A 26,776-nucleotide genomic window follows, 5' to 3' on the forward strand; every position below is an offset into this window, starting at 1 on the left:
CAATAATTTTGGCCAGCAGTGTAGGCAAACTGCAGCTTTTGGAATATGTAAATAAATTGTCAGTTTATTATGCTGAAGCACACAATGACCAAAGAACTTTCCACAGCAGCTCAAACAGCTGTTTTGTCACAGCAAGGACAAGCTTCAGTATACAGTACATACAGTAAAAAGGTTGTCCGCCTGATTACCTGCCTTAGCGGTCCAGTGTTCAACAAAGCCAAGGCAGCCCTGCCCTGCAAACACTCAAGATGCTATTTGGAGCAATCCAACCCTGTGGTTTTGCAAGTGTGAGTGGGAATGACTAATGAGGACCTCGGTGCTCACAAAAGATATGCTGAGTAGAGTCAGATGACCCTTCTATGGTTACAAAAGTGATTTGTATCAACTGATCCACCCTTGGTTGTTCTAGTGCTAAGAAGTGTTTTCTCCACTAGAGGGCAGGGCACTCATGCTCTTTGGACGAATAATGCTTCATTACAGTTTTTTATTTTATTGGCTTAATGTGGTTATGTAATGGGTTATTGTACAGTATCATTAAAACAACTGTTCATATAGATAAGTTTGTGCTGAAAAAGAAAAATACCATTGTTTAAAAAAAAAAAAAAAATCAACAAAACTAAGCGGTGACTCAAAATATTACTCAATACTTGAGTATTCTTTTCACTGGATACTTTTTTACTTCTACTTGAGTACATTTTTTGGATGACTATTTTTACTCTTACTTGAGTAAGTCAATTTTGAAGTAACGTTACTCTTGAGTAAAATCTTTGGCTATCCTACCCACCTTTGAAATAAGGTTGCCTATAGGTTGGTATGCTAATCCGAGCAAAACGACCGGAATATCCCTGTCCGCCATTGCTGAGGTGTGCTGCCAATAGCAGTTCACATTACTGTTTACATTGGCTGACGCTGAGCTGCTATAGAAAGCGACGTACACAAATCTCTACTCGGATTAGGCAAGAGGAAAGTCAGTTACGTGTAGGGCTGCAGCTATCGATTATTTTAGTAGTCGATTAATCGATGAACTAGTTAGTTCGAATAATTGAGTAATCGGATAAGGAACATGAAAAATTAAAATACCTGAGCTGAGCCACAAGTGGTATAAAAAAAAAAAAAAAAAAAAATTAAAAAAAAGGATCTATGTACAACAAAAGAACAGTTGGCTAACACACATAGCAAAATTCCGTTAGCTTAAATGCTATAAAATGCTAATGTTTTTTTTTTTTTTTTTTACAATGCTCTTAACAAATGGTTCACACAAATATTCCCACAAAAAACGGCTAAATACACCTAAAAACATTATCTCAAACCAAAACTTAGCTTACGTTGGTCTTAAAAGGGAGCAGTTGGATTCAGCCATGTGAAATGAGGCAGACCAGAGGGCAGTATATCCACCCTAATTAATAAAACTAAATCCAAACACTTTCAAAATAACCATTACAACATCACTTTAATTAAACGAATACTCAAAGCAGTAAAATTTAATTCGAATATTTTTTTCTAATCGAATATTCGAGTTAATCGATTAATTGTTGCAGCACTAGTTACCTGCAATTACATTTTTTGGCCACTGGGGGGTGGGGGCACTGCCCTGCTTGCTTTGCCTCAGTTTCCATGTATGTTTTTAGCTGGTTTAGATGAAAACTGGTTCATCTCAGATTGAGCTATAAAAGAATTGTAAATATCTCAACATCCTATTCTATGCTGCCTGATCAACAATCCTGGCACTAATAGTTCCACTACTTGAGTGTGTTATAAATGTACATGTGCCTCTGATGGGAGGCCAATTTTACAGAACAAAACACTTTTCATATTTTGTCATATAGAGAGATTTATTTACACTTTCTATTTACACTTCATTACTGTACATGATTTTTCCCCCCCAGAACCAGTACATGACATGCCATTACTTCACTTTTATGGCCGTTTATGACAAAGGACTTTTTTTTTTTCTTCATTTTGAACATAATTTTCATGTAAGGAGACAAAGGTAGCCCAAAAACTACAAAGGGGAAATAGTACTCTGGGGTACCTTGCAGAAGATTCTTCAAAGATAGTTTGAAGTTCAGTGTTGTGGGTGCGGTCAAATAGGATTTGCGCTTTCATCACTGCAGGGATGCTTGTGTGCGCAGGAATTGTTGATTTGAAACCCGTTGGCTGCCATTGACGGAGATGGATGTCTGTAAATGGCAGACCATGAGTTTATCTGGCTATGGATTTTTGTGTTTACTGTATAATAAGAAAATAATGGTGAGTTTCAATATTAAACATATATATAAATGTGTGTGTGTCATATAAAACATTAAAAATAAAGTTTTTCAGGCACAATTTTATAGGCTAGCTCTGTATACCCGGGGTGTCAGACTCATTTCCAGTTTATTTTTCGGCAAATGAGTTAACTCACCGGCTGCCATTGAAGTCTGTCGTTGTCAATGAAAGCCAAAGAGCTTATTTAACTCACTTCCTTGTCATGTTAGAGTATTTGTGGGGACTTCGTGTTCATTTTAGGGTATCCTCAATGTCGCTTCCTGTATATTTTTGAGCACTTCCTGTTGATTTTAGGGCATTTTCTGGTCACTTCATGTTCAAGGATCACTTCCTGTTGATTTTGGAGCATTTCCAGGTCACTTCCTGTTAGTTTCAGGGTATTTTTGGGTCACTTCCTTGTAATGTTAGGGTACATAGGGTCACTTTTTGTACATTTCAGGGTATCTCAGTGTCACTTCTTGTTCATCAATAACCACCTGTTGATTTTAGGGCATTTACGGACCACTTCCTATCAATTTTGAGTCACTCCCTGTTAGTTTCAGGGCATTTTTTTGGTCACATCGTTGTCATGTTAGGGTAGTTGTGGGGACTTTGTGTTCATTTTAGGGTACCCTTAATCTCGCTTCCTGTACATTTTTTAGCATTTCCTGTTGATTTTATGCATTTTCGGGTCACTTCCTGTTCATTGAGTACTTCCTGTTGAATTGGGAGCATTTCCAGGTCACTTCTTGTTAGTTACAGGGCATTTTGGGGTTACTTTCTTGTAATGTTAAGGTACTTTCGGTCACTTTGTATACATTTTTATCCTTTCCTGTTGGTTTAAGGGCATTTTCGGGCCACTTCCTGTGCATTGATCACTTCCTGTTGATTTTGGGGCATTTCCAGATCACTTCCTGTTAGTTTCAGGGTATTTTTGGGTCACTTCCTTGTAATGTTAGGGTACTTAGGGTCACGTTTTGTACATTTCAGGGTATCTCAGTGTCACTTCCTGTTCATTGATAACCTCCTGTTGATTTAAGGGCATTTACGGGCCACTTCCTATTCAACTTGGGTCACTTCCTGATAGTTTCAGGTCACTTCGTGTTAGTTTCAGGGCATTTTTGGGTCACTTCCTTGTCATGTTAGGGTAGTTGTGGGGACTTTGTGTTCATTTTAGGGTATCCTAAATCTCGCTTCCTGTACATTTTTGAGCATTTCCTGTTGATATAGGGTATTTCTGGGCCACTTCCTGTTCAAAGATCATTTAGTGCTTGATTTTGGGGCATTTTAAGGTCACTTCCTGTTAGTTTCAGGGAATTTTTGGGTCACTTTCTCGGAATGTTAGGGTACTTAGGGTCACCTTGTGTACATATCAGGGTATCTCAGTGTCGCTTCCTGTTCATCAATAACCTCTTGTTGATTTTAGGTCATTTACAGGCCACTTCCTATTCATTTTGGGTCACTTATGTTGGTGGGAGGCATTTTTGGGTCACTTCCTTGAAATGTTAGGGTATTTAGGGTCACTTCCTGTACATTTTGGACAATTTCTTGTTGGTTTTAGAGCATTCTCAGGCAACTTCCTGTTCAAGGATCACTGCCTGTTAGTTTCAGGGCATTTTTGGATCACTTCTTGTACATTTAAGGGTATCCTCAGTGTCTCTTCCTGTCTACCTGATTTTCGGGCATTTAAAGGTCACGTCCTGCTGGTTTGGGGCATTTTGGGGTCACTTTTTTGCAATGTTAGGGTACTTAAGGTCACCTCATTTTATATTGATTTTAGGGCTTTTCCAGGCAAATTCCGGTTCATTGAGCATTTCCTGTTGAATTTGGGGCATTTCAAGGTCATGTCCTGCTGGTTTGGGGCATTTTGGGTCACTTTTTTGTATTGTTAGGGTACTTTTTATCATTTACTGTTATTTCACCACATTTCAACAATTTCCTGTTAATGGGTTCCTTCCTGTCAATTTTGGGGCATTTTCAGGTCACTTCCTGTTGGTTTTGGGGCATTTTGGGTCACTTCATTGCCATGCAAGGGTACTTAGGGTCAGTTCGTGTACATTTTAGGGTATCTTTGTATCTTTTGGGACATTTCCAGGTCAATTTCTGTTGGTTTGAGGCATTTTTGGGTCACTTATTTTGTAACGTTAGGGTACTTAGGGTCACTTCCTGTTGATTTTGGGGCATTTCCAAGTCTCTTCGACTAATATTGGATCAGTTCCGGTTGGTTTCCGGGCCTTTTTGATGTCCATTGTTGTCAGTGGAAGCCATTTTGGGTCACTTCCTTGTCATGTTAGGGCACTTCGGGTCACTTTGCGTACATTGAAGGGTATCTCTGTGTCGCTTCCTGTGCATTTTGGATAATTTCATCTTGATTTTTAAGACATTTTCGGGCAACTTTCTGTTCATTGATCACTTCCTGTTGATTCACAGGTCACTTCCTTGTCACTGGATTAATGAGCTGCAACGAACAAACCTGTCTAGTGTGTGAGCAGGCCGCACGTTTGACACCCCTGCTGTAAACAAATAACGAAAATAAAAAGGCTGATTTAAAGAGGCAGTACATGGCAAAAATCCAATGGAAAACAAAATCATTCAATTGCTTGCCCTTATCATCAAGCGAAAGAATGAAAACGGCAATAAAAATAATCTCAAAGTCAATTTTTGACAAACGCTTGAGCTTCTTGTGAAGTGATAAGGAAACAAACAGCTGATAATTGCTTCAGGTTCACTTTGCTTTAAATGTGGAGGTGCGCGAGACTTCAAAAGATCACGCGTGCGAAGTGAAGAGGAAAAACAACTGTTTATACTCCCATGAAGTTGATTTATTTGCATGTTGGGGAAGAGGAATCCTCTGCTGTAGTGTTCTTCCTCGTCCCTCCAGGGGTGGAATAGGGGAGGTCATGTTCCACGAGCGGGAGAGAAGGCCAAGGAGCACTTTGCCCTTTTCGCCGTCTTCCGTTGACTTGACACAACGGACAAAAAGGTCAGATTTTTGCTCTACGGGTATAAAAAAAAAAAAAAAAAGCTCTCCCAAGGTTATCTCCCATGTGTGGAATGCAAATTTCAACGCCACGAATAGTCATTAAAAAAAAAAAAAATTCATGTCCAAATGTTCAGTGAACTGTTCATAAAGTTTGTTTAATCTCCTTTCGGGCAAAAATCAAGTCATTTTACAGATTCGTCAGGTGCGGAGATGAAGATGGCGGCGGGATTATCATCTTTTGTAGTGGTTGGGGGCGTCGGCGAATGCAAACTTTAACCGGTAGGCTTCGGCCAGAAGTACGCTGACTTCCTCGTTGCCCCAGTGCATGGTGGGAAGGTTTTGCAGGAGGATCATCAGGCCCTTTGGAAGGAAAGAAGTACATGTTATTTAAATGAGGCAAAAAGACATTTTTATAATCTATTAAATGAGTTCCAAGGTGGCATACCATCTTATGGTGCCACTGTCAAATAAAGTGTTATCAAATACCATAACTAGCAATCAATGAAACAACTGGTACAGTAACTGAAGAAAAAATTAAAACAGATGAACATGAGTTTGATTGTTATTTACATATGTAGTGCTGCAGTGCATGTTTGTAGGCATGTTGAACAACAACAGTGTTGACAGCAGGTGGCAGTAGAGGTTGACTGTCTCCCCTAAGGGAGCAGTGATGGCCACAGGAAGCTTCATGAAGCAATGAAGCTTTGCAGCCAATTGGTTCAGAAGGAATCTAAGTGTTTTAGCCAGATTGCAGGAATCACGCCAGCCGAACCGCCGGACGACCTGGGCCGGCAAGACCCGACAACCCGGCCAAAAAGCCAAACTCCGCGCGTTCACCTTAGTCTTAACCCCTTGTACTGGCTCCATTTTGAAAGTTGGAAAAAGGCTTCGAAACACAATCTGACAATTTATTCAGGTCGACAGCGATCAAACGGCAAGGCGAAACAGAAAAAGACTCAGGCGAGGAGGCAGAATCGTTCCAAGGTCACCATATCAAAAGTCATAAAAATGTCCCCGAGAAAAATGGCAATAGTTAAACATTCAATCTTTTTGAAGGCTCTCGCAGGGCGGGCTGTGGACAGAAGAACGGTGTGCTTGGCCGTTATTTAGAATTATTGTCTGTTTATGGATTGGACAGGAGGATTCGGGGCTGTTGTCAGGGCAACGAGGGTTGTGGATTTTGCCACCTTGGCGTCAAAGGGGCTCTGAAGTCTTATCAGTCGTGTTATCAGTTGGATATCGGGTGTTTGCTGGTGTTCCTTGTGTGGGGACAGGACGCCCCGCCATTTGTTCTGGACTGCACGGGAGAACTGATTGCGGGAGTTGGTGGTGCAGACGTGGGCTTGTCAGTGTCAATCTTGCTCAGTCAGGTCCATGACGCACACGTTGGGCTTCCGTGACAAGAAGGCGTCATGTCTCTCTTATGCCCTATGGCAGATATATTCTGCTTGTTTTCCTTAGACTATGGTATAAGTGCTATTCATTTTATATTGGGTTAGTCGATCGGTAAATACGAGAAAAGATACTATTGCCTTCAGTTCAAAGCTTCGTGGTGGTTCATTTGATCTTCTGATGCAGCTGTCAAATATAGTGTTACCGTTCGATATCTTTTGATGTAAATCTCCCATAATACAGTGAACTTATCTCAGCTTATCTATGAACAAATGCCGTTTTCGTGTCAAATTTGGAGGGTTGGGGCTTATAGTCAGGTGCACTTTATAGTCCGAAAATTACGATTAACCTGTAGATTAGTTAGTTTAAATAATCGAGTCATCGGATTCAAAACATTTAATGAGTTGCGGAACAAATTTAAGGAGATGTACAACAAAAAGACGAGTGTTCATGCTAGCAATAGCATTTATTTTTTGGCTTGCTAAGATTGCACTTTCTAACGAACATTAAATGTGAATACAAAATACCTGAGTGTTTTTTCAAACTTCTCAGGAGCCCCTAAAAGAACATCGATAGAAATTAAATAAATTTAAACCATAATGTGCGCACTAGATAGTATGCGGTTAACATCATAATTATATAGCATTTAAGCTATATATTTAAGCGGACTTTTGCTATGCAAGTTCGTTAATAGTTCCTTTGTTGAATAACCCCATTTCCTCAGTTAGAGCATTGAAAATGGGTCATGACGAGGTCTTCCAAGATGACAATGGCCGGAAACAGACAGCCAGAATAACCAAGGCTTGGGTTCATAAAAAGCATATCAAGGTTCTGGAGTGACCTAGCCAGTCTCCAGACCTTAGTCCGATAGAAAATCTTTGGGTGGAGTTGAAACTTTGTGTTTCTCGACGACAGCCCTGAAACCTGACATATCTAGAGAAGATTTGTGTGGAGGAATTGGCCAAAATCCCAGTGTCCATACGAGAAAGCCTGGTGAAGAACTACAGAAAGTGTCTGACCTCGGTAATTGCAAAAAGCTTCTGCAACTAACTAACTATTAGCACTGATTTTCTCAGGGGTACAAATACTTATGAAGCCCAGTAAATTACAAATGCCAATGTCCCCAAATCAAAATGAAATGACCAACTATCAATAGGACGTATCCCTAAATGTCCCCGAATCCATTGACGCATATGGAGGGTGATGCCATTGACGGCCATGGACGTCCAAAATTCCCATTCATTTCCGAAGGCATTTACTATGGATAATGCCATTGACGGCAATATATGCCGTTTCTATTGATGCCAATGTATTCTGATTATATTGATGCCGATGTACTAAGATTCCATTGACGCCTATGTAAGTCACGATGCTATTGATGGCCATGGACGTCCAAATTTTTACCCATTCATTTCCAATGGCATTTACTTTAATGCCATTGACGGGCATGTTTGTCCATTCTATTGATGACAATGTAATTGGATTCCATTGACGCCTATGTAAGTCGATGCCATTGATTGCCATAGACGTCCAAATTTCCCATTAATTTTCAATGGCAAAAAAAAACAAATGTCCCCAAATCAACAGGAAATGACCAGATATCAATAGGATGTGTCTCCCAAATGTCCCTAAATGACCTGACAGGACCAGGACACGTCCCTCAAATGTCCCCAAATGACCTGATATGACCTGGACACGTCCCCCAAATGTCCCCAAATGACCTAATATGACCAGGACATGTCCCCCAAATGTCCCCAAATCAACCTGGGCGGGGCTAAGACCTGTATCTCCCCACAGCAAAGTCCCATAGTAATTTCTCCAGAAATTGCAGTTTCTAGTTCATTTATATTTTTCATATCGTTTGAAGCTAAGCTCAGGCGCTAGTTGAGTCCAAGATTGAAGTAAAGCTCAACTAAATCCTGTATTATCATTTTTTGCACGCCTTAACTGCTGGTGTCCGATGCTTTCCTGAGCTTAGCCTCAGACAATATTAAAAAAAATAATAAAATAAATGAGGACATGTCTCAAGGCTTCCCTGATGCAGGTGTGAGGTCAATTGATTGTTTTTTTTTTCCTATTGGAGGAGGAGCCTGTCTAGTAAAAAAGGGTGTTTCCTGTCCCAGCAGGGGGCGCCAAGCCTAATGGGTAATATTTCAATGCAATCGTGTTCAGGCTAGGATACCTCTCATGCATGCCAGATATGAAAAAGACTGAACCTTGAATCAAGGAGTTATTTGTCATTTACCGAATTTGGCACATTTTCATAACTTAAGATCTCATACGTCCCATGAACATTCTTACCAATTTTAGGCAGATACAACTAGCACTCTAGGTGCCAATGTCTCAGATACGCACCCTGTAATCCAATCTAAATTTCACATTCAATCCAAAATACCCGATTTCCTGTTGGGTCTGGATTATTGGTCCAAGAGACTTTTTGGAGCAGTTCTGCACAAGGTATCGACCCCCCAAATTTTATCGCTCTACGTTAAAATAAACCTAATAGGAGAGGCCTTTTTGATTTTTTTCTCTTGGAGGATAAGCGTGACACGTTGGCATTGAAAATGATGAAAATGTGATCATAATAAATCAAATTCAGAACAAATTCTTTTCAATGACATTCAATGATATTCTCCCCTAATTAAGGGTATTTACTCAAACGCTAAAGCCAAGTACAAATACTAATTGTGCCTCGAAATGTTTCATCATTATAATGCTAAAAATGTAATGCAATCAGCAATAAAAGCCCTAAGGAGGACATTATTGCTGCTAAAACAGATTTTTAAATGAATATTGTTTGTAAAAACAGATTGAATGCATACATATAATAAAAAGAAAATACTCATTATTTTGCAATAACTTTTAATAGGCTTTTTATCCCAAACTAAAAACCTTCCTGTTTAATCCTCTGCAAACACACACACACACTACGGTAGAAACATTATCTCCCCAGAGGCGTTAATTAAGTCATTTTTCACGCAGACACACACAAAAAAAAAAACACTCACCAAATATGACCTGTTATTTGCTGTTTACGTTTCTCCTTTTGCAAATGGAGCCACTAATTCCACTTTTGGATTCCAGGACCGTAAAGCGCATAAAAGTAGGATACAAAATTTTCCCAAAACTGTCCCATTCATTACAATAGGGATGTCATTGACAGCCATGTATGTCGAAATTTCCCATTCATTTTAAATGGAAGGAAAAAACAGGTGATTTTTGACCATTTACCATGGCAGCCCATTGACATTCAACTGTCGCCCAAGTAAGCCGATGCCATTGACGGCCACTCACGTCCATTCCATTGATGGCCATGTACGTCCAAATTTCCCGTTCATTTTCAATGGCAGAAAAACCTGTGTGGTTGTTATTTTTTACCAACAACTTACTATTACAGCCCATTAACATTCAACTGACACCCATGTATGCCCCAAAATAAACAGGAAATGATGTGATATCAACACGACGTGTCCCCAAAACAATAGTGACTCAACATCAACAGGACGTGTCCCCCTAATATCCCCAAATAATCAGGAAGTGACCTGATATCAACAGGAAGTGACCTGATATGACCAGGAAATGTACCCATATCAACAGGAAATTATCTGATATGACCACGACATGTCCCCGAAATGTCCCCAAATCAACCGGAAGTGACCTGATATGACCAGGAAATGTCCCCCAAATGTCCCCAAATCAACAGGATGTGACCTGATATGACCCTGACATGTCCCCAAATCAAAAGGATGTGACCTGATATGACCAGGACATGTCCCAGAAATGTCCCCAAATCAACAGGATGTGACCTGATATGACCACGACCTGTCCCCGAAATGTCCCCAAATCAACTGGAAGTGACCTGATATGACTAGGAAATGTCCCCAAAATGTCTTTAAATCAACAGAAAGTGACATGATATGACCAGGAAATGTCCCCAAAATGTCCCCATATCAACAGGAAATGACCTGATATGACCAGGACATGTCCCTGAAATGTCCCCAAATCAACAGGATGTGACCTGATATGACCACGGCATGCCCTCGATATGTGCCCAAATCAACAGCAGGTGACCTGATTTGACCAGGAAATGTACCCCAAATGTCCCCATATCAACAGGAAGTGACCTGATACGACTAGGACATGTCCCCAAAATGTCTTTAAATCAACAGAAAGTGAACTGATACGACCAGGACACGTCCCAGAAAGGTCCCCAAATCAACAGGAAATGACCTGAGATGACTAGGAAATGTCCCCACATCAACAGGAAATGACCTGATACGACCAGGACATGTCCCTGAAATGTCCGCAAATCAACAGGATGTGACCTGATATGACCACGACATGCCCTCGATATGTCCCCAAATCAACAGGATGTGATGTCCCTCAAATTCCCCCAAATCAACAGGAAATGACCTGATATGACCAGGACATGTCCCTGAAATGTCCCCAAATCAACAGGATGTGACCTGATATGACCACGACCTGTCCCCGATATGTCCCCAGATCAACAGGATATGACCTGATATGACCACGACATGTCCCCGAAATGTCCCCAAATCAACTGGAAGTGACCTGATATGACTAGGAAATGTCCCCAAAATGTCTTTAAATCAACAGAAAGTGACATGATATGACCAGGAAATGTCCCCAAAATGTCCCCATATCAACAGGAAATGACCTGATATGACCAGGACATGTCCCTGAAATGTCCCCAAATCAACAGGATGTGACCTGATATGACCACGGCATGCCCTCGATATGTGCCCAAATCAACAGCAGGTGACCTGATTTGACCAGGAAATGTACCCCAAATGTCCCCATATCAACAGGAAGTGACCTGATACGACTAGGACATGTCCCCAAAATGTCTGTAAATCAACAGAAAGTGAACTGATACGACCAGGACACGTCCCAGAAAGGTCCCCAAATCAACAGGAAATGACCTGATATGACCAGGAAATGTCCCCACATCAACAGGAAATGACCTGATACGACCAGGACATGTCCCTGAAATGTCCGCAAATCAACAGGATGTGACCTGATATGACCACGACATGCCCTCGATATGTCCCCAAATCAACAGGATGTGATGTCCCTCAAATTCCCCCAAATCAACAGGAAATGACCTGATATGACCAGGACATGTCCCTGAAATGTCCCCAAATCAACAGGATGTGACCTGATATGACCACGACCTGTCCCCGATATGTCCCCAGATCAACAGGATATGACCTGATATTACCACGACATGTCCCCGAAATGTCCCCAAATCAACTGGAAGTGACCTGATATGACTAGGAAATGTCCCCAAAATGTCTTTAAATCAACAGAAAGTGACATGATATGACCAGGAAATGTCCCCAAAATGTCCCCATATCAACAGGAAATGACCTGATATGACCAGGACATGTCCCTGAAATGTCCCCAAATCAACAGGATGCGACCTGATATGACCACGGCATGCCCTCGATATGTGCCCAAATCAACAGCAGGTGACCTGATTTGACCAGGAAATGTACCCCAAATGTCCCCATATCAACAGGAAGTGACCTGATACGACTAGGAAATGTCCCCACATCAACAGGAAATGACCTGATACGACCAGGACATGTCCCTGAAATGTCCGCAAATCAACAGGATGTGACCTGATATGACCACGACATGCCCTCGATATGTCCCCAAATCAACAGGATGTGATGTCCCTCAAATTCCCCCAAATCAACAGGAAATGACCTGATATGACCAGGACATGTCCCTGAAATGTCCCCAAATCAACAGGATGTGACCTGATATGACCACGACATGTCCCTGAAATGTCCCCAAATCAACAGGAAGTGACCTGATATGACCAGGAAATGTCCCCAAAATGTCCCCATATCAACAGGAAATTACCTGATATGACCAGGACATGTCCCCAAATCAACAGGAAGTGACCTGACATGACCAGAACATGTCCCCAAAATGTCCCCAAATCAACAGGAAGTGACCTGACATGATCACGACATGTCCCCAAATCAACAGGAAGTGACCTGAAATGACTTCCTGTTGATCGGTCACTTCCTGTTGTTGACCGCCATAGATGTGCAAATCAACAGGAAGTGACCTGATACGACGTCCTGTTGATCGGTCACTTCCTGTTGATTTGCACATCTATGGCAGTCAGTGGCAACAATTTTGGGGCATTTCACGTCATTTTCTGTTGTTTTTTGGTCATTTCTATTGACTTTGGGGCATTTTCAGGTAACTTCCTGTTCATCTGTCATTTCCTGTTGATTTCGGGGTATTTACCAGTCACTTTCTGTTGATTTTTGGGGCAATTTGCAGGTCACTTCCTTTTGATCGGTCACTTCCTGTTGATTTGCAAGTCTATGGCAGTCAGTGGCAACAATTTTGGGGCATTTCATGTCATTTTCTGTTGTTTTTTGGTCATTTCTATTGACTTTGGGGCATTTTCAGGTAACTTCTTGTTCATCTGTCACTTCCTGTTGATTTCGGGGTATTTACCAGTCACTTTCTGTTGATTTTTGGGGCAATTTGCAGGTCACTTCCTTTTGATCGGTCACTTCCTGTTGATTTGCAAGTCTATGGCAGTCAGTGGCAACCATTTTGGGGCATTTCACGTTATTTTCTGTTGCTTTTTGATCACTTCCTATTGACTTAGGGCCATTTCCGGCTAACTTCCTATTGTTTTCTGGTCACTTACTGTTGATTTCGGGGCATTTACAGGTTGATTTGGGGTTAGAGAAAAAGGACGTGACTCAAGAATGTCCCCAAATGAATAAGAAGTTACTCAATAATCAACCGGAAGAAATCTGTGAATGCCCTAAAATGAACCGGAAGCGACCTGTAAATACCCACAAATGACTGGCTCAAAAGGAATTGGATGTCTAGCGCCATAAATGGCAGCCAGCAAGCTAACGTAGCCACTATTCTAATGGAAGATATTTCTCTTAATCATTGACACGATCTTAAAACGATATATCGATAACCTTCAAGGCTGTGAAGTATCGCCATACATTACCATTTCGATATATTATCACACCCCTAAAGCCGAGTGGATTCTGGATATATTACTAAAAGAATAATGCCTACTTCTCAAAGGCGAATGAGACTAGTTGGCGTGCGCTGTCTATGTATCAGTGCCTGGAGAGTTTTCATTATCGAGCCTCCAAATCATCGCCATGACAACCCGGGTCCGTCACCAATGGCGGCGCTAATAATCACATCAGAGGACAAATCACTTTACTTGACTCCCTGCCGCTCCATGAAAGGATCCCACTATACAACCCAAATGAGAAATGTAATTATTTTCCTATTTCACTCCTCATTTCTTGTCCGTGTGCGTGTTTACAACAACCAGCACTTTGGATTATCTCGGTGTCCTCTATATTAATATGAAGGTGTTCCATGATTTTTTTTCCCTTGCTTGTGTTTTTAATGAGCGGCTGAGACAACCCTAATGACTTCGCAACTAAAAGCATTTATATTCTGATTGACGCTGTTTAAAAAAAAAAAAAACGCCAACATTTCTCCCACTAATTAAGTTGCCATTCATTTTTCTTTCTTTTTACCCATCAGGCAGTTTGTTTTCCCATCACCTCTAACATCTTGAATAACTTTAAAAAGGTGAGCGAGATTCAGGGAAAAAGTTTACACCGAGGACAAATGCTGCGGGAGATAATTAAGTAAATATCAACGGCGGATCACCGACATGAACGAAACTGTCAGTATTAGTGAAAAGACAAAAGCAATGACAAGCTCATTAAACACAAACAGTTGACGCCTGGTTGCGTCGCTTGTGACTATGATGTCCGGATGTTGAACGTAGAGCAACATTGGTAAGTAGATTCATGTGTCAAATGACGCACTGAAATGTTCGCGCGATTCTATTTTACATTAAAACAAACTTAAGCTAACACGTTAGCAATTAACTCACTAGTTAGCGAGAGAGCTAACAAACCAATTCGTGACTAGCCAACTGATGAGCCAGATAAGTGAAAAACCAATTTAACGGGGAGGAATCAGTATGAATAAATACTTAATTTTTTCATGTATTTAGTTGACAAAACAGTTATAGTAAAGTAATAAAATGTTTTCAAAATTTCATTTCAAAGTTATTTTATTTATTCAACAAAAATCACACACAAACCTCATTTATGTTATGTGAAAAAATAATAAATAGAAAAATAAAGTGTCGGTACAGTTTAGTCATGTAAACTGAGTACAAATTACTAAAGAGTGGGTACAAAATAAGTAACTATACCGACAGATTACTAAACTGTGGGTAAAGCATACAAAACAGTTCACACAGATCACTGAACTGTGGGTAAAGATTGCTAAACTGTGGGAACAATTTTAAACTGTGTGTACAAAATACTAAGGAGTGGGTACAGAATACTGAACTATGGGTCCAGAATACTAAACCGTATGCATAGATCACCAAAACTGTGGGTACAGATTGCTAAACTGTGGATACAGTATAGTGATCTGTGGGTACATATTACTAAAGAGTGGGTACAGATTACTAAACTGTAGTTAGAGAATGATAAATTGTACCAACACATTGCTAAACTGTACAGTAGATACAGATGACTAAATTGTGGGTACAAAATACTAATCTGTAGATACAGAATAATAAACTGCAACCGCACTTTGCTAAACTGTACCCACTCATTACTAAACTGCACCCACAAAATACTAAACTGTGAGTACAGAATACTAACCTGTACCCACACATTACTAAACCGTAGGTATAGTAATTAGTACAGATTACTAAACTGTAGTTAGAGAATGATAAATTGTACCAACACATTGCTAAACTGTACAGTAGGTACAGATGACTAAATTGTGGGTACAAAATACTAATCTGTAGGTACAGAATAATAAACTACAACTGCACTTTGCTAAACTGTACCCACCCATTACTAAACTGCACCCACAAAATACATAACTGTGGGTACAGAATACTAACCTGTACACACACATTACTAAACCGTAGGTATAGAATAATAAATTGTACCCACAGATTACTAAATTGTACCCACAGATTACTAAACTGTGGGTACAGATTAGTCAACTCTACAGATACATTACTATACTATAGGTAGCAATTACTAATCTGTCGTCACAGGATACTAAACTGTGGGCATAGATTACTAAACTTTTGGTTCAAAATACTAAACTGTACCCACAGATTACTAAACTGTAGGTACAGAATATAAAATCATTCCCACACATGACTAAACTGTACCCACAGATTACTAAACTGTAGGTACAGAATACTAAATTGTATCCACACATTACTAAACTGTACCCACAGATTGCTAAACTGTGGGTACAAAATACCAAACTGTAATCACAGATTACTAAACTGTAGGTACAGAATACAAAATCGTACCTACACATGACTAAACTGTACCCACAGATTACTAAACTGTGGGTACAGTTTAGTCAACTATGGGTACAGAATACTAAACCGTATGCACAGATCACTAAACTGTGGGTACAGATTGCTAAACTGTGGATACAGTATAGTAATCTATGGGTACATATTCCTAAAGCAGTGGTCTCAAACCGGTCCTCAAAGGGCCGCAGGGGGTACTGGATTTCATTCCAACCAAACGAGACAAATACCTTTTCACCAATCTGGTTTCTTACAAGTGTAATCAGTTGATTGCAATCAGGTGCTGCTTATGTTAGTAGAAACCTCATTGGTTGAACTGTTTGTGCTGGATCTGTTGGAACAAAAACCAGGACCCACTGCGGCCCTTTGTGGAGTCGGTTTGAGACCGCTGTCCTAAAGAGTGGGTACAGATTACGTAACTGTAGTTTGAGAATAATAAATTGTACCAACACATTGCTAAACTGTACCATGGGTACAGATGACTAAATTGTGGGTACAAAATATTAAACTGTAAGTAAATGGCTTTGCTAAACTGCACCCACAAATTACTAAACTGCACCCACAAAATACATAACTGTGGGTACAGAATACTAACCTGTACACACCAATTACTAAACCGTAGGTATAGAATAATAAATTGTACCCACAGATTACTAAATTGTACCCACAGATTATTAAACTGTGGGTACAGATTAGTCAACTCTACAGATACATTACTATACTATAGGTAGCAATTACTAATCTGTCGTCACATGATACTAAACTGTGGGCATAGATGACTAAACTTTTGGTTCAAAATACTAAACTGTACCCACAGATTACTAAACTGTAGGTACAGAATATAAAATCATTCCCACACATGACTAAACTGTACCCACAGATTACTAAACTGTGGGTACAGAATACTAAATCGTATCCACACATTACTAAACTGTACCCACAGATTGCTAAACTGTGGGTACAAAATACCAAACTGTAATCACAGATTACTAAACTGTAGGTACAGAATACAAAATCGTACCTACACATAACTAAACTGTACCCACAGATTACTAAACTGTGGGTACAGTTTAGTCAACTATGGGTACAGAATACTAAACCGTATGCACAGATCACGCAACTGTGGGTACAGATTGCTAAACTGTGGATACAGTATAGTAATCTATGGGTACATATTCCTAAAGAGTGGGTACAGATTACGTAACTGTAGTTTGAGAATAATAAATTGTACGAACACATTGCTAAACTGTACCATGGGTACAGATGACTAAATTGTGGGTACAAAATATTCAACTGTAAGTAAATGGCTTTGCTAAAGTGCAGCCACAAATTACTAAACTGTGGGTACAGAATACTAACCTGTACCCACACATTACTAAACCGTAGGTATAGAATAATAAATTGTACCCACACATTGTTAAATCGGACCCACAAATTACTACACTGTACCCACAGATTACTAAACCGTGGGTACAGATTAGTCAACTCTACAGACACATTACTACACTGTGGGTAACGATTACTAAATTGTCGTCACAGGATACTAAACTGTGGGCATAGATTACTAAACTGTAGGTACAAAACACTAAACTGTCCCCACAGATGACTAAACTGTAGTTAAAGAATACTAAATCGTACTCACGCATTACTAAACTGTACCCACAGATTACCAAACTCTAGGTAGAGAATACAAAATCGTGCCCACACATGACTTAACTGTACCCACAGATTACTAAACTGTGGGTACAGAATACTAAATCGTATCCACACATTACTAAACTGTACGCATAGATTGCTAAACTGTGGGTACAAAATACTAAAGTGTACCCACAGATTACTAAACTGTAGGTACAGAACACAAAATTGTACCCACACATGACTAAACTGTACCCACAGATTACTAAACTGTGGGTACAGAATTCTCAACTCTGGGCAAATATTACTTAACTGTGGGTCTAGTATAGTAATCTGTGGGTACAGATTACTAAAGGTTGGGTACAGATTACTAAACTCTGGGTACAAAATGCTAAACTTTACCCACAGATTACAAAACTGTAGGTACAGAATACGAAACTGTAGTTCCAGAATACTAAACTGTGGGTGGAGAATATTAAACAGTGGTTACATAATACTAAACTGTGCCTAGAGAATACTAAACTGTACGAACTGATCACTAAACTGTGGGTACAGATTACTAAACTGTGGGTACAAAATGCTAAATTTTACCCACAGATTACAAAACTGTAGGTACAGAATACTAAACTGTAGTTCCCGAATACTAAACTGTGGGTAGAGAATATTAAACAGTGGTTACAGAAAACTAAACTGTGCCTAGAGAATACTAAACTGTACGAACTGATCACTAAACTGTGGGTACAGATTACTAAACTGTGGGTACAAAATGCTAAACTTTACCCACAGATTACAAAACTGTAGGTACAGAATACTAAACTGTTGTTACAGAATACTAAACTGTGGGTAGAGAATATTCAACAGTGGTTACAGAATACTAAACTGTGCGTAGAGAATACTAAACTGTACGAACTGATAACTAAACTGTGGGTACAGATTACTAAACTGTGGGTACAAAATGCTAAACTTTACCCACAGATTACCAAACTGTAGGTACAGAATACTAAACTGTAGTTCCAGAATACTAAACTGTGGATAGAGAATATTAAACAGTGGTTACAGAATACTAAACTGTGTGTAGAGAATACTAAACTGTACGAACTGATCACTAAACTGTGGGTACAGAATGCTAAACTGAGAGTACAGAATTCTCAACTGTGGGCAAACATTGGGGCAAGTGAAGTGCTTAGAAACCATTTATTAAAATATATACATTTTTAAAAAAATCATACTTTGGGGGAAAAAAGTAAAAAAACGTCTTATATTTATCGCCAATGCTAAATCTGAATAAATACGTTGAACACACACACACAAAAATATTGCGTTTATGGTGTTTTCACTTGTCCCCTTTAACCGCGAAAAACAAGGGATCACTGTACACTGTTGTCATGGTGAGTCATCCAAAGTCTTTCCAAACAGCTATTCAAGTCATCTAGTGAAAATTTCTTTAAAAAAATATTTTTAATATCGCAATATAATATCGCAAACCCCCCAAAAATCGCTCAAGCTTTGTATATAACGCTTAACTGTACCCACAATTTAGTAAACTGTGGGTGCAGATTACTAAACTGTGGCTACAGTGTGTTGGTAGAGATGAGTAATCTGTGACTTCAGATAACAAAACTGGGGACGGTTTAGTAATATGTGGGTACCGTTTAGTAAACTGTGGGTACTGATTACTAAACGGTACCCACAGATTACTAAACTGTGGGAACAGAATACTAAATTGTACCCACAAATTACGAAATTCTGGGTATAGTATGAAAAATATTTATTCTACCCTGGCATCCTGGGGGCTTTGTACAATGTCAATAGAAGAGTTAATGATTAAATGCAAACAAATGAACCACGGATATAGAACCAATATAGACCACTTCATACTACGCCTGCAAATGACTTATTGCAAGATAACTGTCTATTCATTTCAAATGTATTGAACTGCTACTGACTCCCCTTTCCACTCAACCATTAATTCCAAGTACATGTCCAACAAGAAAGGCAATATTTGTCCAACTCTACAGCGTACCCCCCAAAAATCCATAACAGCTGCTTGTATTTCTCTGCAAAGAAAACTTGGACCTTGACTTTGAGGGGCTGACCTTCCTCCCCTAGCCCCCCTGTTGTTCACAAAGACGCACTCCCTCTAAAGTGTTTTCACTGGGAGCATTTCGGCAAAAGAGCGGGAAGTGGAGAGAAAGGCCGTTTGCTCATCTGTATTCCACCGCAAGACTATACACACGGCGAACTAGCCGGAGCGCGTGTCGCTATTTATGCTAATGCCCGTCCTCGCATGGAGTGCAACTCGGATGGCGAATAATACATAACATTTACAATTAAAGAAGAAAAACAGTTTGGGGCCGCTGACGTCCTGCTGCGCGCATTAAACTGAGGGTAACTCAAGCATTGTTAATAGGAGTCTTGAATGAAGAAACTGGATCTGGGAGACATTAGAAGTTGTGGAGGCTTCATGCTGGGTTTAATGTTAAAATATTCTCCAGATTGCATTTGCAGGGGTGCAAAATTGACTGACTGCCATCCAATCAAGTGATTTTTTTTTTGGTTCATTAAATCCATCCGGTGGGGCAAATAAATATTTAGTCAACCACCAATTGTGCAAGTTCTCCTACTTGAAAAGATTAGAGAGGCCTGTAATTGTCAACATGGGTAAACCTCAACCATGAGAGACAGAATGTGAAAAAAAAAAACAGAAAATCACATTGTTTGATTTTTAAAAAATTTATTTTCGAATTAGAGTGGAAAATAAGTATTTGGTCACCTAAAAACAAGCAAGATTTCTGGCTTCTTCTAACGAGGTCTAACGGGGCTCCACTCGTTACCTGTATTAATGGCACCTGTTTTAACTCATATGTATAAAAAACACCTGTCCACAACCTCAGTCAGTCACACTCCAAACTCCACTATGGCCAAGACCAAAGAGCTGTCACAGGACACCAGGGACAAAATTGTAGACCTGCACCAGGCTGGGAAGACTGAATCTGCAGTAGGCAAAACGCTTGGTGTAAAGAAATCAACTGTGGGAGCAATTATTAGAAAATGAAAGACATACAAGACCACTGATAATCTCCCTCGATCTGGGGCTCCATGCAAGATCTCACGCCGTGGCGTCAAAATGATAACAAGCACGGTGAGCAAAAATCCCAGAACCACACGGGGGGACCTAGTGAATGAACAACAGAAAGCTGGGACCACAGTAACAAAGGCTACTATCAGTAACACAATGCGCCGCCAGGGACTCAAATCCTGCACTGCCAGACGTGTCCCCCTGCTTAACCCAGTGCACGTCCAGGCCCTTCTGCGGTTCGCTAGAGAGCATTTGGATGATCCAGAAGAGGACTGGGAGAATGTGTTATGGTCAGATGAAACCAAAATAGAACTTTTTGGTAGAAACACAGGTTCTCGTGTTTGAAGGAGAAAGAATACTGAATTGCACCCGAAGAACACCACACCCACTGTGAAGCATGGGGGTGGAAACATCATGCTTTGGGGCTTTTTTTCTGCAAAGGGACCAGGACGACTGATCTGTGTAAAGGAAAAAATGAATGGGGCCATGTATCGAGAGATTTTGAGAGAAAATCTTCCATCAGGAGGGCATAGAAGATGAGACGTGGCTGGGTCTTTCACCATGACAATGATCCCAAACACACAGCCAGGCCAACAAAGGAGTGGCTTCGTAAGAAGCATTTCAAGGTCCTGGAGTTGCCTAGCCAGTCTCCAGATCTCAACCCCGTAGAAAATCTGTGGAGGGAGTTGAAAGTCCGTGTTGCCCCAAAACAACACTGCTCTAGAAGAGATCTGCATGGAGGAATGGGCCAAAATAGCAGCAACAGTGTGTGAAAAGCTTGTGAAGAATTACAGAAAACGTTTGGCCTCAGTTATTGCCAACAAAGGGTACATAACAACGTATTGAGATGAACTTTTGGTATTGACAAAATATTTTTTTCCACCATGATTTGCAAATAAATTCTTTAAAAATCAAACAATGTGATTTTTTCCCCCACATTCTGTCTCTCATGGTTGAGGTTTACCCATGTTGACAATTACAGGCCTCTAATATTTTCAAGTGGGAGAACTTGCACAATTAGTGGTTGACTAAATACTTATTTGCCCCACCGCATATAAATATAATTAAATATACTGTAGAGAAAGTCATTTTGAAAAATTTTTAGTCTGTGGTTTGCCGCGAGATTTTTCCAATACTAAAAACGTGCTGTGACTCAATTGTTTCGAGATGTTGTTTACCTAACAATTGTCCATATTCTCATTTTGGCGTCTCGTATTTTACATTTCTAGTGTCCTCGATGATTGTACTGAATGAGTTAAGCATGGGAAGAAGCAAACAATTTCATAAGTAACTAAAAAGTTGAGTTCGCTGAACGAAATACAGAAAAAAATAAAACCACATCTGACCCCGTCTACTTTCATAAAGACACGAAGGCTTTTTACAAGTACTTTGCGATATTTCATTGAAGTCCCGACAGACGTCTGCGGCTTTCGGCAGTTTGGCGACATGACACGGCGGCCGCCGCGTCTGTCTCCGCTTTCGACCTCGCTCCATTTCCGAGTTCGTGGAAAGCCTTGCTTTTCATTCGTTTCCTTTTCATGTTGAACTCAAGGGTCACGCGAAGGCTTTTAAACGACGCCCCGCAACAATGTATATGCACCTTTATGTTTTTCAGCCTTTCAGAAACAAATCTGTTTATTTTCGCATCAAATTTGAGCTTCCAAAAAAGAGCTCCGTGGCCTTTTCCGCAAACGCGTTCAGCCAAATGTCATCCTGGCATTTGACAATTTACTGCAAATGAGCTCTCTCTGTCCATTTGTTAATGTCTTCATATCTACCGCCCGCACTTAATGGAGCACAGATACATGAACCAATATGCAGGAAATACGGAACAATCCCTTCACAAATTGATCTGCCCGAAAGAAGGCTCCTTTTAAGTATTTTGGGCCCAGATTAATGTCAGCGGGGGAGCCGAGAAGTTAACGTTCCCTCTCTCCCCGGCTTTAGTGGTTTAATTCCCCGAGATTTCTGCCCGATCCCTGAGTGTGAGAGTTCAGACGTAGGCCTGGCAGGTTCTTAAGGGCCTGTTGAGCAGCTCTTATCAACTCGCAAAGCCCGGATGTGTCACATCTGTGTTTTCTTTTATGATTTTGAAAACTCGCAGTCTAACTTGTTTCTGATGAATTTAATCAAAGTTGTCTCTGTTTCAAAAGACGAAAGGAAGCTACACGTTGCTACCAAAATCTTCCATTAGAATAGTGTCTAACGTGGTATGAAAAAGTATCTGAACCTTTTGGAATTTCTCACATTTCTACATAAAATCCCCATCAAATGTGATCTGATCTTTGTCAAAATCACACAGATGTAAAAACAGTGTGTGCTATCACTAAAACCGCCCAAATATTCATAGATTTTCATATTTTAATGAAGATGGCATGCAAAAAATCACAGAAGAGGGAAAAATAAGTAAGTGAACCCTCTGCCTAAGGAGACTTAAAGAGCAATTGAAATCACGTTTTAACGAACAATTTAAGTCAAGTGTGTGCCCAATCACTGATGAGTGGTTTAAAGCTACCCTGCCCACCACAAAACACACACCTGGTAAGAATTGTCTTAATGAGAAGCATTGTCTGATGTGCATCAGAACTCTGTCAAAAGAGCTATCTGAAGACCTGCAATCAAGGATTGGTGAAAAAGCTGGGAAAGAATACAAAAACGAAATACTAAAAAAATACAAAATATAAATATAAATAAAAAAATAAAAATATATAAAAATAGATACTAAAAAAAACCCAAACAAAACTAATAAAAAATAAATAAATACTAAAAAATACCCAAATACTAAAAGTCGATGTTCATCAATCGACAGTCAGAGATGTTGTCTACCAACTACAAACTGCAATTTCGGGAGAAATTACTTCTGGTCTATGTCATGTGGAGATACAGATCTTAGCCCCAGCCGAGGTTTTAGTTTGGGGACAATTCCGGGACAATATTAGGTCACTTCCTGTCTATTTGGGGACATTTATGGGGCCTGGGATAATGATATCAGGTCATTCGGGAACATTTGGGAGGCGTGGCTTATTCATATCAGGTCATTTGGGAGCATTTAGGGGCGTGGCCTAGTCCTATCAGGTCATTTCGGAACATTTAGGGGGCGTGGCTTGATCATATCAGGTCGTTTGGGAACACTTAGGGAGCGTCGCCTGATCATATAAGGTCATTTGGGAACATTTGGGGCGTGGCCTGATCATATCAGGACATTTGGGGGCGTGTCCTATTGATATCTGGTTATTTCCTGTTGATTTGGGGACATTGTGTTTTCTGCCATTCAAAATGAATGGGAAAAAATTTGGACGTTCATCGCTGTCAATGGCATCCAAGTACATTGGCATCTATAGATTGGACAAACATGCCTGTCAATGGCATTAAATAGAGGAAATGCCATTGGAAATGAATGGAAAATTTGGACGTCCATGTCCGTCAATGGCAGCACTCTCTATAAGCGTCAATGGAAGCGGGGAAGTCTGGGGGACACGTCCTATTGATGTCTACCAATGAAGAGAGTTTAGCACTGTTGATTCTCTCCAAAGCAGTGGCCGTCCACCAAAGATGATGTCAAAGGTTCGGCGCAGAATACTCACAGAGGTAAAAAAGAACCCTAGAGTGTCTGCTTAAGACTTACAGAAATCACTGACATAGTCCAATATCTCTGTGCACACATCAACTATATGTAAAACTACGGCCAAGAATGGTGTTCATGGGAGGACTCCACAGTGGACGCCACTGATGTCTAAAAAAACCCATTGTTGCTAGTTTAATGTTCACGAAAAGGCACTTGGACACTCAACTCAAGTCTTGGCAAAATATTTTGTGGGCTGATGAAACCAAAGTTGACTTGTTTGGGAGTAACACAAAACGTCATGTGTGGAGGAAAAATGGAACAGCTCACCAACGTCAACACCTCTAGCCCTCCGTGAAGCATGGTGGAGGGAGCGTCATGATTTGAGGCTGTTTTGCTACCTCAGGGCCTGGACCACTTGCAATCAATAATGGAAGAATGAATTCAGAGGTTTATCAGGATGTTTTGCAGGAAAACCTGAGGCCATCTGTCAGACAGTTGAGGCTAAAAAGAGGAAGGATGCTGCAACAACACAATGATCAAACAGAAATCAGCTCCAGAATAGTTTCAGAGGAACAAAATACACGTTCTGGAATGGCCAACTCAAAGTCCAGACTTCAACCCCATTGAAATGCTGTGGCATGATTTATGCTAGACATCAAAGGAATCTGACTAAACTAAAGCAGTTTTGTTGAGAAGAATGGGCCAAGATTAGTCCTGATCAATGTGCCCGACTGATCTGCAGCTGCAGGAATCGTCTGGTTGAAGTTATTGCTGCCAAAGGGGGGGCCAAAAAATATCAAATGTGATGGTTCACTTACTTATTTTTCCCCCTTCTGTCATTGTTTGCATACTATCCTCATTAAAATAATAAAAAACTCAAAATGTTTGGGTGGTTTGTTCAGTTTTGAAAATGTTTTTTCACCTGTGTGATTTTAATAAAGATCACATCACATTTGATGGTGATTTTATGCAGAAATGTAAGAGATTGTAAAAGGTTCAGATACTTTATCATACCACTGTACATTGGCTCACTTGACAACGTTAGACACCCAATTCATTTTGACTGGATAGGACGTCAAGCACCGTCAATGGCACTGAAAGCTGAGTATTCGTGGCCAGTGTTTTGGTGGCATTTACAGGTTACTTCCTGTTCATTTTGAGTCACGTCCTATTCATTTTGGGGTCATTCTTGAGTCGCTTCCTTTTTGGTGACCCAAAATTAACAGGATGTGACCGTTAAACAGGAAAGGACCCGCAATTGCGCCCCAAACTCAACAGAAATTGACTCAAATCGACAAGAAATGACCTAGAAACGCCCCAAAATCCACAGAGTGACCCAATATCAATAGGAAGTAACTTGTGAATACCCCGAAATCAACAAGGTGCGATAATGAACAGGAAGTGACCTATGAACAAGAAGTGACCCGGATATGCCCAAGAATTAAATGAAAGTTAACGAAAATCAAGAGGAAATGACCTGCAATCGCCCTCAAAATCAACAGAAAGTTATCTGAAATGAATCGGAAGTAATTAGTGAATGTCCCGAAATCAACAGGAAGTGAATAATGAACAGAAAGTGACCCTGAAAATGCCCCCAAATCAACAGAAAATGACCCAGAATCATTAAGAAGTGACTCATAACTATCACCACCCTCCAAGAAACACCAGAAATTGACCCAAAAACAACAGGAAGTGACCAGGAAAAGCCCCAAAATCAACAAAAGTGACCCGAAATCAATAGGAAATAAATTGTGAATACCCCAAAATAAAAGTGGAAGTGACCGGCGAACACGAAGTGACCTAAAATGCCCCCAAAATATAGGAAAGCAAACAAAAATCAACAGGAAATGACCTGCAATCACCCCAAAATCAAAAGAAAGTGACCCCAAATCAATAGAAAGTTAGCCAGAAACACCCAAAAATCTACTAGAAGTGACTAATGAACAGGAAGTGACCCAGAAATTCCCCCAAATCAACTGAAAGTGAACCGAAGTGAATAGGAAGTAACTTGTGAATACCGTGAAATCAACAGGAAGTGAATAATGATCAGAAAGTGACCCTAAAGAGCTCCAAATTCAACAGGAAGTGACCATCAAACAGGAAATGACCCAAAAATGCCCCTAAAGTCAAAGAAAGTGCACAAAAACCAAGAGGAAATGACCTGCAATCGCCCCCCAAAATCAACAGAAAGTGACCCAAAATCAATAGAATGTTACCCAGAAACACCCAAAAATTAATGGAAGTGACTAATGAACAGGAAGTGACCCGAAAATGCCCCAAAAGTAAATGAAAGTGAATGGGACTCAACAATAAATGACTTGTACTCACCCCTAAATCAACAGAAAGTGGCCCAAAATCGATAGGAAGTTAGCCGGAAATGCCCCTAAATAAATTGGAAGTGACTAATGAACAGGAAGTAACCCAAAAATAGCCAAAAAGTAAAAGAAAGTGAGCATAAAATGTACAGGAAAT

At 40.2% G+C, this 26,776-nt stretch overlaps 1 protein-coding gene across 3 annotated transcripts in view; it reads right to left on the bottom strand.

Moving 5' to 3' along the window:
• Positions 1–1,839: 1,839 nt before the first annotated feature.
• Positions 1,840–26,776, bottom strand: part of tbc1d22a (TBC1 domain family, member 22a) — a 250,173-nt gene continuing 225,236 nt past the window's right edge. For 2 of the 3 annotated variants that reach the window (XM_057855710.1, XM_057855709.1), the window contains exon 14: positions 1,840–5,590. In XM_057855710.1, the coding sequence (XP_057711693.1) occupies positions 5,462–5,590 (129 nt within the window). In that variant the 3' untranslated portion in view covers positions 1,840–5,461. The remainder of the gene's footprint in view (positions 5,591–26,776) is intronic. The other variant, XR_009066751.1, reaches the window with a different exon arrangement.

Source organism: Corythoichthys intestinalis, chromosome 13 (genome assembly GCF_030265065.1).
Source record: "Corythoichthys intestinalis isolate RoL2023-P3 chromosome 13, ASM3026506v1, whole genome shotgun sequence".
NCBI lineage: Eukaryota > Metazoa > Chordata > Actinopteri > Syngnathiformes > Syngnathidae > Corythoichthys > Corythoichthys intestinalis.